Source organism: Capra hircus, chromosome 8 (genome assembly GCF_001704415.2).
Source record: "Capra hircus breed San Clemente chromosome 8, ASM170441v1, whole genome shotgun sequence".
Classification (NCBI taxonomy): domain Eukaryota; kingdom Metazoa; phylum Chordata; class Mammalia; order Artiodactyla; family Bovidae; genus Capra; species Capra hircus.
The window spans coordinates 105,890,502-105,905,695 of NC_030815.1; the positions used below are offsets into that span (position 1 = coordinate 105,890,502).

The following is a 15,194-nucleotide window of genomic DNA, read 5'->3' on the forward strand; positions in this document are numbered from 1 at the left end:
TTTGATACTTAGCCTGGCACATGGTAAGTGAAAGTGAAGGGTTTAGTCACTCAGTAGTGCCTGACTTTATAATTCCATGGACTGTAGACTGTCAGGATCCTCTGTCCATGGGATTTTCCAGGCAAGAATACTGGAGTGGGTAGCCACTCCCTTCTCCGGGGCATCTTCCCGATCCAGGGATCGAACCCAGGTCTCCTGCATTACAGGTGGATTCTTTACTGTCTGAGCCACCAGGGAAGCTCAGAAGCATCCAGCCAGTCTCCCTGCAGGGAATCAAATCCCGGCCTCCCACATGACAGGTGAGGATACTCACCACTATACTAATAAGGAGGCACAAGGTAGGTGTTAAATAAATTTTTAGTGCTTGAAAAAAATTTTTTTTAGTGCTTAGAATTGAGAGGTCAAAAGAACAAGGAACTCTTCTAAATTCTATCGAGAACCAATTCAATGTGAAAATTGTCACCAAGTGAGCGATGCTGGCTTGCATTCTGATGTCCCATTATTCTTTCAGTGTTGTACGGGAATTAACAGTATTTCACCATTTCATTTTCATTGACTTGAGATGATAGAAAAATCACTGAGGGGCTCCAAAAGCTGGGCTTTGTGGATGATTATTATTCCAGCCATAATAGCAACTCTTGCGTCTCTCTTCTAAGAAGAATCAGCTCTCGGTGAAACTATGAAGAAGGCTCACTGTGTAGCAATAAGTGTTGTTTGCCATGCTTCTCTCCCCAAGAGTATCTTTTATTTCATCTCTCAAGTCAAGTTTCTTATTCGGCGCTCCTCGCTGCACCATGCAATCCCTGAAAGCCTAGGTGGGCCTTATTCATCACTGTATTCCTATGGCGCCTGGCACTGTGCCTGGCACACAGGAGGAGCCCAGATAAGGTTTTCAGAATTGAAAGGAAATCTGCACGCAACTTAACTCGAGTTCGCTTCTCCACCTTTGTAGCTGACATCATTAGTGTTTCGAATGCTAAAACTCTCATTCCCAGCACCCTCCTGCTGGAACAGGCCAGAGAATGGGCACTGTCCAGGGGAGAGTTCTTTTCTTTGGCCCTTCAACCCTTCAGACTTGAAAGCCATCCCTCCCACCTTAAATTCCACAGCCGAATCCTGTGCTCAATTCGAGGCTAATTGCCAACGTTTCTCTCCTGCGCACCCTTTTCTAATTCCCTTGGTCAGGAATTTTTCCTTCATTTCCGATCCCAAGGCACTCTGTGTACACCGCTTCAATTATTCTGCAAATACCCCATATCCATAAAGCCATGGGACCTACTATATTAAACAAGAGTTTATATATTCATTTACATCTTCCTCAAGCCCCAGGACAAAGGGGTTGATGCAAATTCTCAATACCAAGACCTTATTGATTTTAAGATGCACCACAGATTAGATGAAGTCTTTCAGCAAAAGCAAGAGAAAGAATTAAAAAGAGAACAGGCAAGCACTATACTATGCCACAATAACAACAACATAATAACTAATGCTCCTAGAGAGTTCACCATGTGCTAGACTCAGTGCTTCACAAGGATGGTGACTGCAGCCATGAAATTAAAAGATGCTTGCTCCTTGGAAGGAAAGCGATGACAACCTTAGACAGTATATTAAAAAGCAGAGACATCACTTTGCCGACAAAGGTCCATATAATCAAAGCTATGGCTTTCCGAGTAGTTATGTACGGATGTGAGAGTTGGACCATTAAGAAGGCTGAGTGCCAAAGAATTAATGCTTTCGAACTGTGGTGTTGGAGAAGACTCTTGAGAGTCCCTTGGACAGCAAGCAGATCAAACTAGCCAGTCCTAAAGGAAATAACCCTGAATGTTCTTTGGAAGGACTGATGTTGAAGGTGAGACTCCAATACTCTGGCCATCTGACGCAAAGAGCCGACTCACTGGAAAAGACTCTGATGCTGGGAAAGATTGAGAGCAGGAGAAAAAGGGGATGACAGAGGATGAGATGGTTGGATGGCATCACTGACTCAATGAACATGAGTTTGAGCAAACGCTGGGAGATGGTGAAGGACAGAGAAGCCTGGCCTGGTGCTGTCCATGGGGTCACAAAAAGTCAGACACAACTGAGCTACTGAACAACAACACGCCTTTTAATTCTCACCATTCTCTTATCCAGCACAGACAGTCTTCTATCTGTGTTATCCACAGGGCCACCAGAGCTTCAGATAAGCTCTTACAGCAAGCAAGTGGTAGACCTGGGACTGGAACTCAGGCAGTTCAGTTGGCCTCTACAGTCTATGCTTTTTGAAGAATGAACTACCTTACATAACAGACTGTATCTTTAATCAAAATATGCCATACATAGAGAAAAATGTACAAATTATATCTATACAAATAGAAGAATTTTTACAGAATGAAAACACCCATATAACCACCACCCAGATCAAGAGATCAAATATTGCCAGCATACTTCCCTTAAAACACTATGTCCTCCATCACCCCAAGGTAATCCCTATTTTATTTATAATATTATAGTTTTCTCTTTATTGTTTTTGTTCCTTACTTAACCATACATATTCATTTGCGTCTGGCTTCCATAATTCAGCCTTATATTTGTGAAATTCATCAGTGGTGATGTGCGTAAGGGTTGTATTCATTAATATTCAGCATTAATAACATTCCATTGTTTAGTTTTATCTATTTTTGTTGTTGTTGTTATTGACAGGTATCTGCATTTCCCCCCCTAGTTTTCTGGCAGTACAAATGAATACTATTATTACTATCCTTGAACATATTATTTGTGGTCTTCCCAGGTGATGGTAGCGGTAAAGAACCAGCCTGCCAATGCAGGAGACGTAGGAGACATGGGTTCGATCCCTGGGTTGGGAAGATCCCCCGGAAGAGGGCAAGGCAACCCACTCCAGTATTCTTGCCTGGAGAATCCCATGGACAGAGGAGCCTGGCAAACTGTAGTCCATAGCGTTGCAAAGAGTGGGACATGACTGAAGCAACTTAGCGTGCACGCACAGACATGCCCATAGGGGCTTCCCAGGTGGCACTGGAGATAAAGAACCAGCCTGCCAATGCGGGAGACATAAAAGACAGGGTTCTATGCCTGCATTGGGAAGATCCCTGGAGGAGGGCATGGCCACCCACTCCAGTATTCTTGCCTGGGGAATCCCACGGACAGAGGAGCCTGGAGGGCTACAGTCCACAGGATCGCATAGAGTCCAACAGAACTGAAGCATCATAGTGCGTGCACACATACACATGCACACACGCGCGTGTGCGCGCGCACACACACACACACACACACATCTATAGGATAAGTAGATGCTCAACGTTAATAGATACAGCCCTGTAGATTTACACGGTGGTCACACTAACTTACATCCCCACTATAAAAGTATGGGAGTTCCAGTTTTTCTATATCCTTACCAACATTTGTCATCATCAATTTTTTTTTTAAATTTAGACACCCAGGTGAGTTGAGCCTGTACTTTTTGAGTCTAACTTGCTCTGTCTCTCCTAGTGTGAGATTCCATAAATTCATATCTGTCCATAAATTCATATCTTCCCATAAATTCCATAAATTCATATAAATTCAACTCTGTCATGGATTTAAAACCAAAACAAAAAAATCCAATAAGAAAGAAGCTTTAAATTTTCCCTCCCAATCCTATCCAAATGCTTATCTTTTCCTTCCTCAGACTGCTTTTTTTTCCTTTAATCTCACAGTTGTGATTCTGCGGCATATTATTGGCTATCTATAATTATGATCTATTATTTATTAATTTCTAACATAGCATATGAATGAAACTTATTAATTCTTTAAACGCCTATGATATGCTTGCTTGGGCAATGTCATGTCAAACAAGGTTTATTAGTGAAGCTTGGAAAACTCAACCTACAGAGCACAGATTCTTTTGAATGGTGATGATTACAATCTTTCATCCACCCTTGCAATGAAACTGATGGCATGTGAGAAGAAAGATGAAGGTAAGACTTAAAAGGCTGTCTGCAACTGCAAGCCCAGACAAAGACATGCGGGTACCCCAAACAAGATAATAATTTAGTGACCTAATCAAACCAACATTCTTCAAATATTTGAAGCATATTTTGAACATTCTTCAAAGGGTTGAGAAGGAGGACCCCAAACTGCAAAACAGTATCCTTTCTCCCATCCTGAGAAACTCTGATCTGTTCCCAACTCGATGAAGGCAGACCATCTGTGTAACCAGGCACAGCTTTCTTAGCAGTTCAGAGACATCTAATTGTTATCAGTTCATGTCTTTTGAAGGTCTCACCCCCTTCAACTTAATTGCAGTATTCCTTTCAATTACATATAAAATGTTCCCTGAAATAAATTCTAGTCTATACTTTTCTCAATTTTGTTTTAGTATTTCCAACGATGTTTTAAAGTCCTTGGAAGTTGATATTCTGGTCCTCTCCATATCTGGCTTGCTGTTGAATGTAATAATTCAAACTGAAGGAGAAAAGGTGACTGAGTTATCCTGCAGACCGCAGCCACTCTCAGGAGCATGACATAGCATGCAAACTTCCTGCCTCTGCCTTCCCCGCCATGACCAGTTTCTGCTGCTGCTGCTGCTGCTGCTGCTGCTGCTGCGTCACTTCAGTCGTGTCCGACTCTGTGCGACCCCATGGACGGCAGCCCACCAGGCTCCCATGTCCCTGGGATTCTCCAGGCAAGAACACTGGAGTGGGTTGCCATTTCCTTCTCCAATGCATGAAAGTGAAAAGTGAAAGTGAAGTCACTCAGTTGTGTCCGACTAGTAGCAACCCCATGGACTGCAGCCCACCAGGCTCCTCTGTCCATGGGATTTTCCAGGCAAGAGTACTGGAATGGGGTGCCATTGCCTCCTCCGTGACCAGTTTCTACTTGAACTCTATTGTCAGAAGAATTGAATGCATCTAAAATTGATAAGCCTGTATTTTTGGAAGTATATTATGTACCAGTATTTACACATATTATTTAATCATTGCAACAATTCTTAGCTGGTATTTCAATAAGATCAAACCAGTTGATCCTAAGGGCAATCAACCCTGAATATTCACTGGAAGGACTTAGGCTGGAGCTGAAGCTCCAATACTTTGGCCCCCTGATGTGAAGAGCTGACTCACTGAAAAAGACCCTGATGCTGGGAAAGACTGAGGGCAGAAGGAGAAGAGGACAACAGAGGATAAGATGGTTAGATGGCATCATGGACTCAATGGACATGAGTTTGGGCAAACTTGGGGAGATAGTGAAGTACAGGAAAGCCTGGCATGCCACAATCCATGGACTCACAGAGTTAGACACGACTGAACAGCAGCAACAATTTCAATGAAATGGTTAAGAATATGGGTTCAGGAGGTGGGGAGATGGCAGGCTGCAGTTTGGCTTCACCACCTCCTAGTGAAGCTATCACCTATTTACCTCAGATTTTTTTCTTTTTAATTTGTAAAATAAAAATAATAATAGCATGATTTGGGGGGTTGATGTAAGACCATAGTGAGATAATGCTAGTAAAGTGTTTAGGAATGATCAGTGGAGATGAGTTACTGTTATTACTACATATTGTGAGATAGGCACTATTACTATCCTCATTTTGCAAAGAGATGGAAAGTTAGTAAGTTGAACTTGACCAGGGTCAGATAGCTCATCCGTGGTAGAGAAGGGATTCCAAGTCAGATTTGGTCAACTCCAGAATGAGTGTGGAACCATCAGCCAGTCCGACATCTATAGTGTCAGTGAAACTACAAATTCAATGTCAACAGTACAGAACTCTGAGGAAGCCTGGTAACCTTTCAGTTGATTTGAGACAAGATCATAAGGTCTTCAAGAAGAATCCTTCAACCAGATGCTCTTTTCTCCATTTTTGAAATACGTAATATTGAGTAACCTTAGCACTGAAGGTTTTCTGAGGGCTTACTGATGCTTTACTAAAGTTACACTGACCTCAGCTCTAACAAAAATGGAAACCATGATAATTTGCCATGAATCAATTTGTATGTACATGAAACCATCTTAGTTTTTAGTAACTATCACTTCATTTTCTAAATGTTATCCCTTTAATTTGCTATCTTTTAAAAGTTACTTCTTTGGAGAAACACCAGTAAAAAATCATATTGTGTCCATCCCTTCATGAAAGGCTGAGAAGGTGAGTCTCCCTATCAAGACGCCATGGAGAGCGAGAGCATCTTAACTGGAAGACAGCTGTGCAGTGGTAGAATGGCAAGCACTGGAAGTGCCGGGCCATGCCTCCATGCTCCAGCTTGGGAGCCCATAAGCTGCGTGCAAACCAGCTCCAAAAGCAAAATCAGAGTCCATTTTCTGCAACATTTAAATGCTAGAGTTCTTCAACTAATCAAATCGGGAGGGGGAGGGGATAAAAACCCTACACTAGAAAGCTCCAGAATAGTGCTAGATTCAGATCTAAGATCACCTGTATAATTAAATCAATAAACATTTAGTAGATGTCCAGTATGGACTGGGAACTGGGAATTAAAAAGCTAAGTAAGTTATTTTCTTTGACCTTGAGGGATTCACTACATAATAGCACAGAATGATATGTAAGCAACTAATTGGAACACAGTAGAGTAAGTCTATAATGAAATTAACTACAAGGTACAAAATGTGGAAAGGAAGATGTAGCCTCCATCGTTTCTTGAGTAAAGAGCAAATTCATTTGGCCTGGACATTTCTATCCTATTGATCCGCCCAAAGTCTGTTTCTAGCATCAGAGTCAAAAGAGAAAGCACTTCATCTTCCAATATTTTACCTTCACGACTTTTCCATATACTATTAAGTAATGGTCTTTTATAAGAGAAGACCATTAAAGATCCCAGAATGAGCTAAATAATGTGTTAACCTCTTTCATGTTTTATATAAGCCCCAAAGGAAAGTAATAATGTTGAAATACAGAGGCACTGAGGCCACCATGGAGGTCAATTTCAGGAGTGTGGAGCATGGCACACGGGATATGTTTCTTATATACCAACTAGGCAGCTGCCTGCTTTAACATCATGAAGGGCACTTTTCCCCAGGAGTTCCAAGACCCTGAAAGGGAGGGCCTCCTGGGGCTCTAAGAAGCCCATGGTATGGGTGCTGGAGGCGACTTCCCTACCTGACATCTGCGGGGTCTTCTGTGACGAGCACATCGGTCTTGCAGCTAGCCAGTGGGTTGATGGACAGCTCCACGGGGGGGACCACGAAGCTTTTGCTGACTGGAAGCCAGAGTCCTTGGCCCAAGCTGAAAGTAGACCTGCAATGTAAGAGTTTCCATTGGGGGACTCCCTGGGAAGCAGAGAAAATACAGCAAAAAGGGGCCCCTCCCATTCCTTCTAGAACCTTCTCTAACTGCCACACCCAACCGAGTCGCCTACATGCTTCAAGGCTTGACGTTGGCCAACCTCGCCCAGACATGGATGGCCATTTTCTCCCTCTGTTAATCATTTAGCCCGTGCATTACTCTATATTTGTAGGCATGTTTTCCTGAGTTTAGGTCCTGATTCCTAATTAGCAGTGGGCTTTGTGAAGACAGGGACTATTTCAAGGACTTTCCCAAGCAGGCCTGATGGCGAGCAGAAGGACCTCAAGTGACTGCTGGCAGGGGCAGTCTGCACAAAGGTGAAGAGTATGGACTCTGAATCAATCTCAACCAAAATTCGATTCCCATTTCTGCCCCTTAATTTGCTGTATGTCTTCATCAGTTTAAGTACTGAAGTTTTCACACAAGATTTCATGGTAGTGGCAGGAAGAGAGTCTATGGCTAGAGAATATTTTTAAACCACTGGACTAGATAATCAGTAATGTCTCCTCCAGTTCAAGTATCTGAATCTATAAATTCTAGATGCCAGACAAATGGAAATCAGATTCCCATAGCAACCTGGACCACTGCATCCCAGAAATGCACAGGTTCAATTAACTAAGGATGTATAACTGTACCTCCCCATCAGACCGTTCCCCAACAAAACTGTCAACTCACCTGAGGATCTTCTCAGGGGCTTGCTCCCCTGTCACCAGATCGTAGCCCCTCTCCAGTGTTGTGTACGGCCAGGGACTGTGGGAAAAAATTGAGAAAGGGAAAGGATAAGAGATGGTATTAGTCAGAAGCAGATGTGATTCATATGTGGACACTGGTGAAGAACTGCTACAAATTATCGAATTTTGCAGAGCTAATGATAGGGTAAGTCTATTTACATTATACCAGTCTCCATTTCACAGAAGGACTCAGCATTTCAAAGTCCTCTTGGTCCCTTTTGGAGTTTATGCATAAAATATGTGATTCTTCTTCATTATTCCACTCAAGCAAGTGTTCTTTGATTACGTATGGTTTGGGAGGGTGAGCTACACTTAACATTTGTTCTCTAGAAATCTGTCATCAGCCATGTACCTTTAAAACTAAACTGGGATTCAGTGGGAAATAGGATTCACTTCCCCAGGAACACAACCTCTGCAAAGGAAGCGGCGTCTGTGGGGAGCAGTGGAGAGCCCCCACTGTCCCTGCCTCGCCTGATGTTCTTGGCTACTCACCCTTCACTCTGCCCCCAGTCACTGCGCACACACAGGTGTCTGTGAGCCGGGTCAGGGGCATAGCCTTCGTGGCAGCTGCACTCTCCTGTAAGCCAAAAGAGGAAAGGGTCTTGTGAAATACTGCCTGCCCCAAACAGTCTTCTCTCCTGGTGTCCTTGTTCCCCTGGAAAATAAAGTGAGCTGCCTCGTTTTAGCAAAGGCCATGGAAAGAGAATGTTCTAGCCCATCTGACACTGTGGGTAACAGAGCTCATCCATTGTTCATTCACTCACTTATTCACTCGGCAAGCCCTGGCCACCCTCCCCACCAAGCTCTCTGCTCAGCACTGGGGACGCAGAGGTCAAAGGTGCAACCCAGGCTCGTGACTAAATGAGACAGAGAGTGAGCTGGTGGCTACACACAGACGTCCTGTTTTCAAATATTTAAATTATGATAAAGTACTCTTGTGCTGAAAGTGTAATCAGAAAATTGAACTCTCTCCACCTGAATGAACAATTCACGTTCATTTATAAGGCCCAAATCAAATGTCGCCTCTTCCAAATATAATACCTCTGATTTCCTCTTGTGGAAAAATTGTTTCCATCTACCATCTTCAGTCTTTATTTTGTTTTGTTGGTGGTGGTCTTATTGGTTTTACTTGCCTCTTTCCCCTCCCCTCATCTTCCCTCTTGTCCGCTTCCCTTCCATCTACCGAGCCATCCATCCTTCCATGCATCCATGTCTTGTCATTTTCTGCCCGTGCCTTATACGAGGTTGGACACAGCCTCGCTAGCACCCGCTGCTGCCTTAAGTATAGTTTCTCATTGGCCAAGTTCATTCTGGGCGCACACGTCCTGTTTTCTGATGTATCTTCAGAGTTCATTTCTGGAAGAGTCCTGCCTTCCCACTGCTGACTCCTTAAGGTTGGGGGAAAATGTTTTGATCCAATTAGTTGTTAGATTTTCCTAAGATGTAGTTGTAGAATGTTCCCAGATGCTTTATCAAAAATAGATTCTATTAAAAAAAAGCGTATGAAATACTGTACCATTCCTTAGAGCCAGTCAAGTATGACTGCAATTCTTTAGTCCTACACTCATTCTGGTTGGCTTGACCCAAGTAGTTTCAAATTATGTTTCATGGAAATATCTAGCTTAATGTAGGAGATTCAGACTTTGAAACTTTTAGATTTTAATGTTCCTTAAGACATTTTATTTTGAAATCTCCTTAATAATAAAAACAACGAAGGCTAAACCCTCAGTACACACTGGAATTGAGGACGGTGGAGAGCTCTGTCGCATTAAGTCTGGTGGCCAGATAAATGGATTTTATGCGGTCCTCATTAAAAAAAATTCTCCTATCATCTTTGTTTCATTGAATAGGATCCTGAGACTGAGAGACGAGGTGCTAACAAGCTCAGGCTTTTTACTCACTTCGAGTCTTACGAATCAGTTTTCTCAACCTTGTGCAATCAAAACAAAACATAGCAATGAACGCGACGCCAGGGTAACACAGGTTCTAAAACTATCACCCATTAACTGCTTTAAGAAAAACGTTTGTATTCATCAAATAGCCTTATTGTTTCCCCTGATTCATTGTCAGTGTTAGGCATCTGACCTTATACAAAGTATTCTGAGTGTTCACACTTTCATTCATTTTATGTATTCCAATGCTGCTTAATCTTTGTAAACTCAGCATCAGCAAGTATCTGGCAAACAGCCTGGGCTTGATAAATGTTGGTTAAACTAAAAGGGTAGTAAGATATAATGTGGAGAAAAGAATAGATCAGAGTGAATAGTCAAAATATTTAGAACAAGATTGTTGAAAGACAAAGAGAGAAAGAGAAACAGAGAGAGAGGGAGAGAGAAGAGAAGAGAGAGACAGAGAGATGGATGCACCTCTCTTCTCCTCTCCTCTGGACACCTAGTAAATAAGAGGGGGCTGCTTGCAGGCAGGGAAGCTCTCGGTAATTCTCCCTTCTAATAACATCCCCAAGGGTCTTCCACTGACTGCCAGTGCTGCAAATATGTGCAACCTAATGGATTGACTGTTGCCGGAGGTTAGGAAAATGGAGGGAACGAGCGGAGATCCTTGAGATTTGGATCAGAATAATCAACCCGAGGGGGAGGGGGAGGAGTCACTAATGATGTGTTAAAATGCAACAGTCCCTTCATGAAATATTCACCACTTTAAGCACGTCTAATATTAAAGATTAAAAGTCCTGGGATTTGTCCTCGAGACTCCCAGGCCTGATTTATGATCTGCCACAAGCCACAGGCTTCGTGATTCGTAACAGCAGAGGTGAGTGAAGTCAGGGATGGGAATTTGGGCAGGCGTGAGCCAGGAGCTGGTGGGACAGGGGGCTCTTCTCCATGGAAGGGCTGAGGTGCCTGTCTCTCCTATCAGTGACTCGGGACAGGGCACAGGTCATTTTTCCTCTCCTTTCGCTTGGGGAGCACTAGTGAGAACGAGAAATCTATACAGAAAAAAAGGGCGCTGCCATATTTTTCTCTCTCTTTCGTGTGTGCTTACTAGGCAAATTTCCCCTGTCTTGGAATGGATCATTAATTACTGCCGCTCGTTATACAACAAATGTGTATTTTACAAATGAGAAGTATCCACCCTGGAGGCTGCCTGCAGAACAGGAAGTGAGGGAGGGGGAAAAGCAGGAGTGCTGGCCCGGGTTCCAATCCTCACTTTCCCTCTCCCCAGATGTATGGTCTTGGGGAAGACGTCGCTTCACCATCTGGGTCTCAGCTGTCTCAGTGAGACAGCGAGAATGCCAGTTCAGCCAGTCACTCGGGGCTGCTGCAAGTAGCAACTGAAGGAGAGAAGTGTACCACCGATGGCTCAGGCAGACAGTGAGTAGCTGCTCATAAGCTCGTTTCCTCCTCCTTCCCTTCCAAGATGCCAACTGGCTTCTGATGTATGCTTGCACATTAGCTGCAGGGATATTGGATAGGTACCCTCCTCCATGCTGGGACTTAGTTTCCTCATCTGCAAAATGGAAGCTTGGAATAGACGTTCATCAGTTCTGGGCACCAGGGAGAACCAGTCATTTACATTGCCTTTCCTAATTGCTCACCTCTAGCTTTCTGGACACTCCTTGCTTTAACCTTAACTCTGATCACTCTTAGCAGCTGGGCTGTGTGTCTCTGGCAGGATTTCCCTCAATGCCATGGCTATTGGCTTTATTGACCGCTCCCCCCGCCCCACCACACTTCCCATTTTGCTGGCTCAGCGAACTCTCCACTATTCACGACCAAGCAGTACCTTCTTGCAAGATGCAAGTCTCTGACAGCAGGACTTGAGGGTTAACCCCTTCCCTGGGTGAGTCCCATCCTCAATTCTGCCTTTGTATCCAGGGTGGCCAGACTGCTGAAGGTCAGCTCTCCAGGGATACATGCTGAGTTGCTTTTCCTGTGCTGACTGTGAATGTCCAGGCTCCCTGACTCCTGTCACTACAGCAGATGCTCCTTGGAAAAAGTGACGCCTGCCATCCTGCTCACCACTGCATCCAGCACCTGCTGCCCTGCCTGGCACATAAAGAAATCCAGCGTACACTTCACAATGGAGATCCCAGGTGGCTCAGTAGTAAAGGATCCACCTGCCAAGCAGGAGACATGGGTTCAATCCCTGTGTAGGGAAGACCCCCTGGAGAAGAAAATGGTAACCCACTCCAACATTCCTCCCCAGGAAACCTCATGGAAAGATGAGCCTGGTCAACTAAAGCCCATGGGGTCACAAAGAGCAGGATGCAACTTAGCGACTAAAGGATAACACATACTTCACAGTAGTAATGCCTGTGTCAAAAGGATAGGGAGATTTCTTGCCTGTTTCTCCCACTAAACTAGGAGTCTCTTGATTGCAAAAATCTTTTCTTAATCATCTCCATATCCTAGTAGTTATATCATATCTGATGAAGGGCTAGAGACTCATTTGCTGAATGGATGAATGAATGACTGGATGACTTAGTGAATATATAAATATACTGCAATTATCATGAATTTGGGCTGAATTCCTTTAGAATAATGATAATTTTGCTGAAGACTGCTGCTGCTGCTAAGTCGCTTCAGTCGTGTCCGACTCTGTGTGACCCCATAGACGGCAGCCCGCCAGGCTCCCCCGTCCCTGGGATTCTCCAGGCAAGAACACTGGAGTGGGTTGCCATTTCCTTCTCCAACTAGAAGAAGACTTTTTTACGTCCATGACAGGTATTTGCCAAGGAAATGAAAAGGGTAAACATGGAAGTTGATGAAATGGCTACAGTAGAATTTCTGTTTCACATCAGAGCAGAAGAGGCTCGTACAGCTCAGCTAGTTCAAATCTTCCCAGCTTCACCTTCCAGACGGGGAAGCTCTGGCTCAGAAGGTGAAGACATTTAGCCAAGTAAGTGGACTAGCCTCCTAACGAGTCAAGATTAGCACCCAGGACTCTTGGCTATTACTCCAGCATCCTTTCCACTCCACTGGCGCTCTCAATACTTTCATACATCCAGTAATATGCTCCTGATTTTTTCCTTTGTATGCCTTTGACATTTCTGAGTTTCCTACAATGAGAATGTATTACGTTTAAAAACAGAAACTATTTTTCAAAATATAATGATTTAAAGTATCCTGACATATTAAAAACATGAATTTGCAAGTGATTGATAATGCAGACCTTAATAATATCATATATGAAACAAATCACCAGTCCAGGTTCGATGCATGATACTGGATGCTTGGGGCTGGTGCACTGGGACGACCCAGAGGGATGATACGGGGAGGGAGGAGGAAGGGGGGTTCAGGATGGGGAACACGTGTACACCCGTGGCGAATTCATGTTGATGTATGGCAAACCAATACAATAAAGTAATTAGCCTCCAATTAAATAAATTTATATTAAAAGAAATAAATGTTTAAGATACATATCATTTAAAAAAAGTTTAATCTCTTCATTAAAGTGGCTCCTATAAGGGGATCTGATTGAGTGTGTTTTTATAGTGCTCATTAGTGTGGGGGTGTGTGTATTTTCATAGTGTTCGTTAGTGTGGGTGTGTGTGTGCGCACGCGCACACGCACGCGTACTCAGTCGCATTCAACTCTTTGCAACCCCATAGACTGTGCCCATCAGGCTCTCTGCTCATAGAATTTTCCAGGTAAGAATATGGGAACAGGCTGCCATCTCTTTCTTCAGGTGACCTTTCTGACCCAGGGATTGAGCCCGCGTCTCTGCATCTCCTGCATTGGCAGGTGGGTCCTTTTACCAGTTACTGAGCCACCTAGTAACTAGCGACTGTGTGCTAGGTACTAGGACTCTTTATTACTGGTCTGGTATTCCCATCGCCTTAAGAATTTTCCACAGTTTGCCATGATCCATACAGTCAAAGGCTTTGGCATAGTCAAATAAAGCAGAAGTAGATGTTTTTCTGGAATTCTCTTGCTTTTTCTTATGATCCAGTGGATGTTGGCAATTTGATCTCTGATACTAAGAGTTAAAAAAAACCACCGGGTCATTACTCATAGAAGGAAATATAGGCCTGAGGTACATCAGACAGGTTTGTTACACTGACGCCGTGTAACGAAACCCACAGGGAAATGCCTTTTCAAGCTGCAGTGACAAGTAGAGTGAACGGGAAAATGAACAGTGGCCAGTGTCCCTGGGCCGTGATGATAAGTGATGACTGAGTCGGAGGCAAGTGAAAATGGAATCATAAGGGGATGATAAGGTGGGAGGGAGGGAGCCAGCCAGTGGGGTGGGATGAGGAAGAAGGCTTTACACTCATCTGGCACTCTCACAGGTGGGGACCAGCTCCTCTGAGCTGTGGGGTCTGGAGAAGGTGGCCCCTCTGACTGATGCCTTCATCAGTGCCTGTGTCCTTCAGTAGAAGGGGCCATCGACGAGGGCAACGTGTTTTTCAGGGAACGTGGGGGCCAGCTTGGAGAGTAATTCATCCAAGCTGCCCCAAACAGACGGATAAAGAAACTGAGGTTCCTTTGGCTTGGCAAAGGGCACACCTTGAAATTGAGACCATCGTTCATCTAGAAAGCATTTATTCTTTCCATTAAAACAAGATGCTAAATTGGCCCCTCTGGTCTAGGAAAAAAGGGGGCTTCCCTGGTGGCTCATCTGTAAAGAATAAGCCTGCAATGCAGGGGCCATTACTGATGGGCATCTGTGTGTGTGTGTTTTTCCCTCAGCTTTTTGGCATCACAAATGAATGCTACTATTACTATCCTTGAATGTTTTATTTATGGTAATCTAAACCCATAGGATGGACTTCCCAGGTGGCACTAATGGTAAAGAACCTGCCTGCCAATGCAGGAGATGTAAGAGACATGGGTTCGATCCCCTGAGGAAGGCATGGCAACCTACTGCAGTATTCTTGCCTGGAGAATCCCCATGGAAAGAGGAGCCTTAAGAGCTACAGTCCATAGAATCGCAGAGTCAGACACGACTGAAGCAACTTAGCACTCATGCATAGGTTCAGGGGAAAAAATTAACCAAACCAAAATACGCCACAGACTGTTGAAAGGACTTTTCAAAATGCATCACTGATCTTCCAGCAGAAAGGTGAGACCAGCCTCATTACTGATTAGAAAATAAACTCAGAGCAGCGAAGCCACTTGATGAAGTTCATGCATCTGTGTGGCAGACTCAGGAGAAAACAAGAGGATTCCAGGGTGCACACGCTAAACTATTTCACCAGTCCACTGGCTTCATGATGATAATGAAAGCACCGTCAA

General features: G+C 44.0%; 1 protein-coding gene across 2 annotated transcripts in view; it reads right to left on the reverse strand.

The window, feature by feature from the left end:
• Nucleotides 1–15,194, reverse strand: part of ASTN2 (astrotactin 2) — a 1,019,535-nt gene that overhangs the window by 534,652 nt on the left and 469,689 nt on the right. The window contains exons 8-10 of one of the 2 annotated variants that reach the window (XM_018052685.1): nucleotides 8,491–8,575; nucleotides 7,943–8,017; nucleotides 7,082–7,207 (exon numbers count right to left, since the gene is read on the reverse strand). In XM_018052685.1, the coding sequence (XP_017908174.1) occupies nucleotides 7,082–7,207; nucleotides 7,943–8,017; nucleotides 8,491–8,575 (286 nt within the window). Of the gene's footprint in view, nucleotides 1–7,081; nucleotides 7,220–7,942; nucleotides 8,018–8,490; nucleotides 8,576–15,194 lie in introns of both variants that reach the window. The other variant, XM_018052684.1, reaches the window with a different exon arrangement.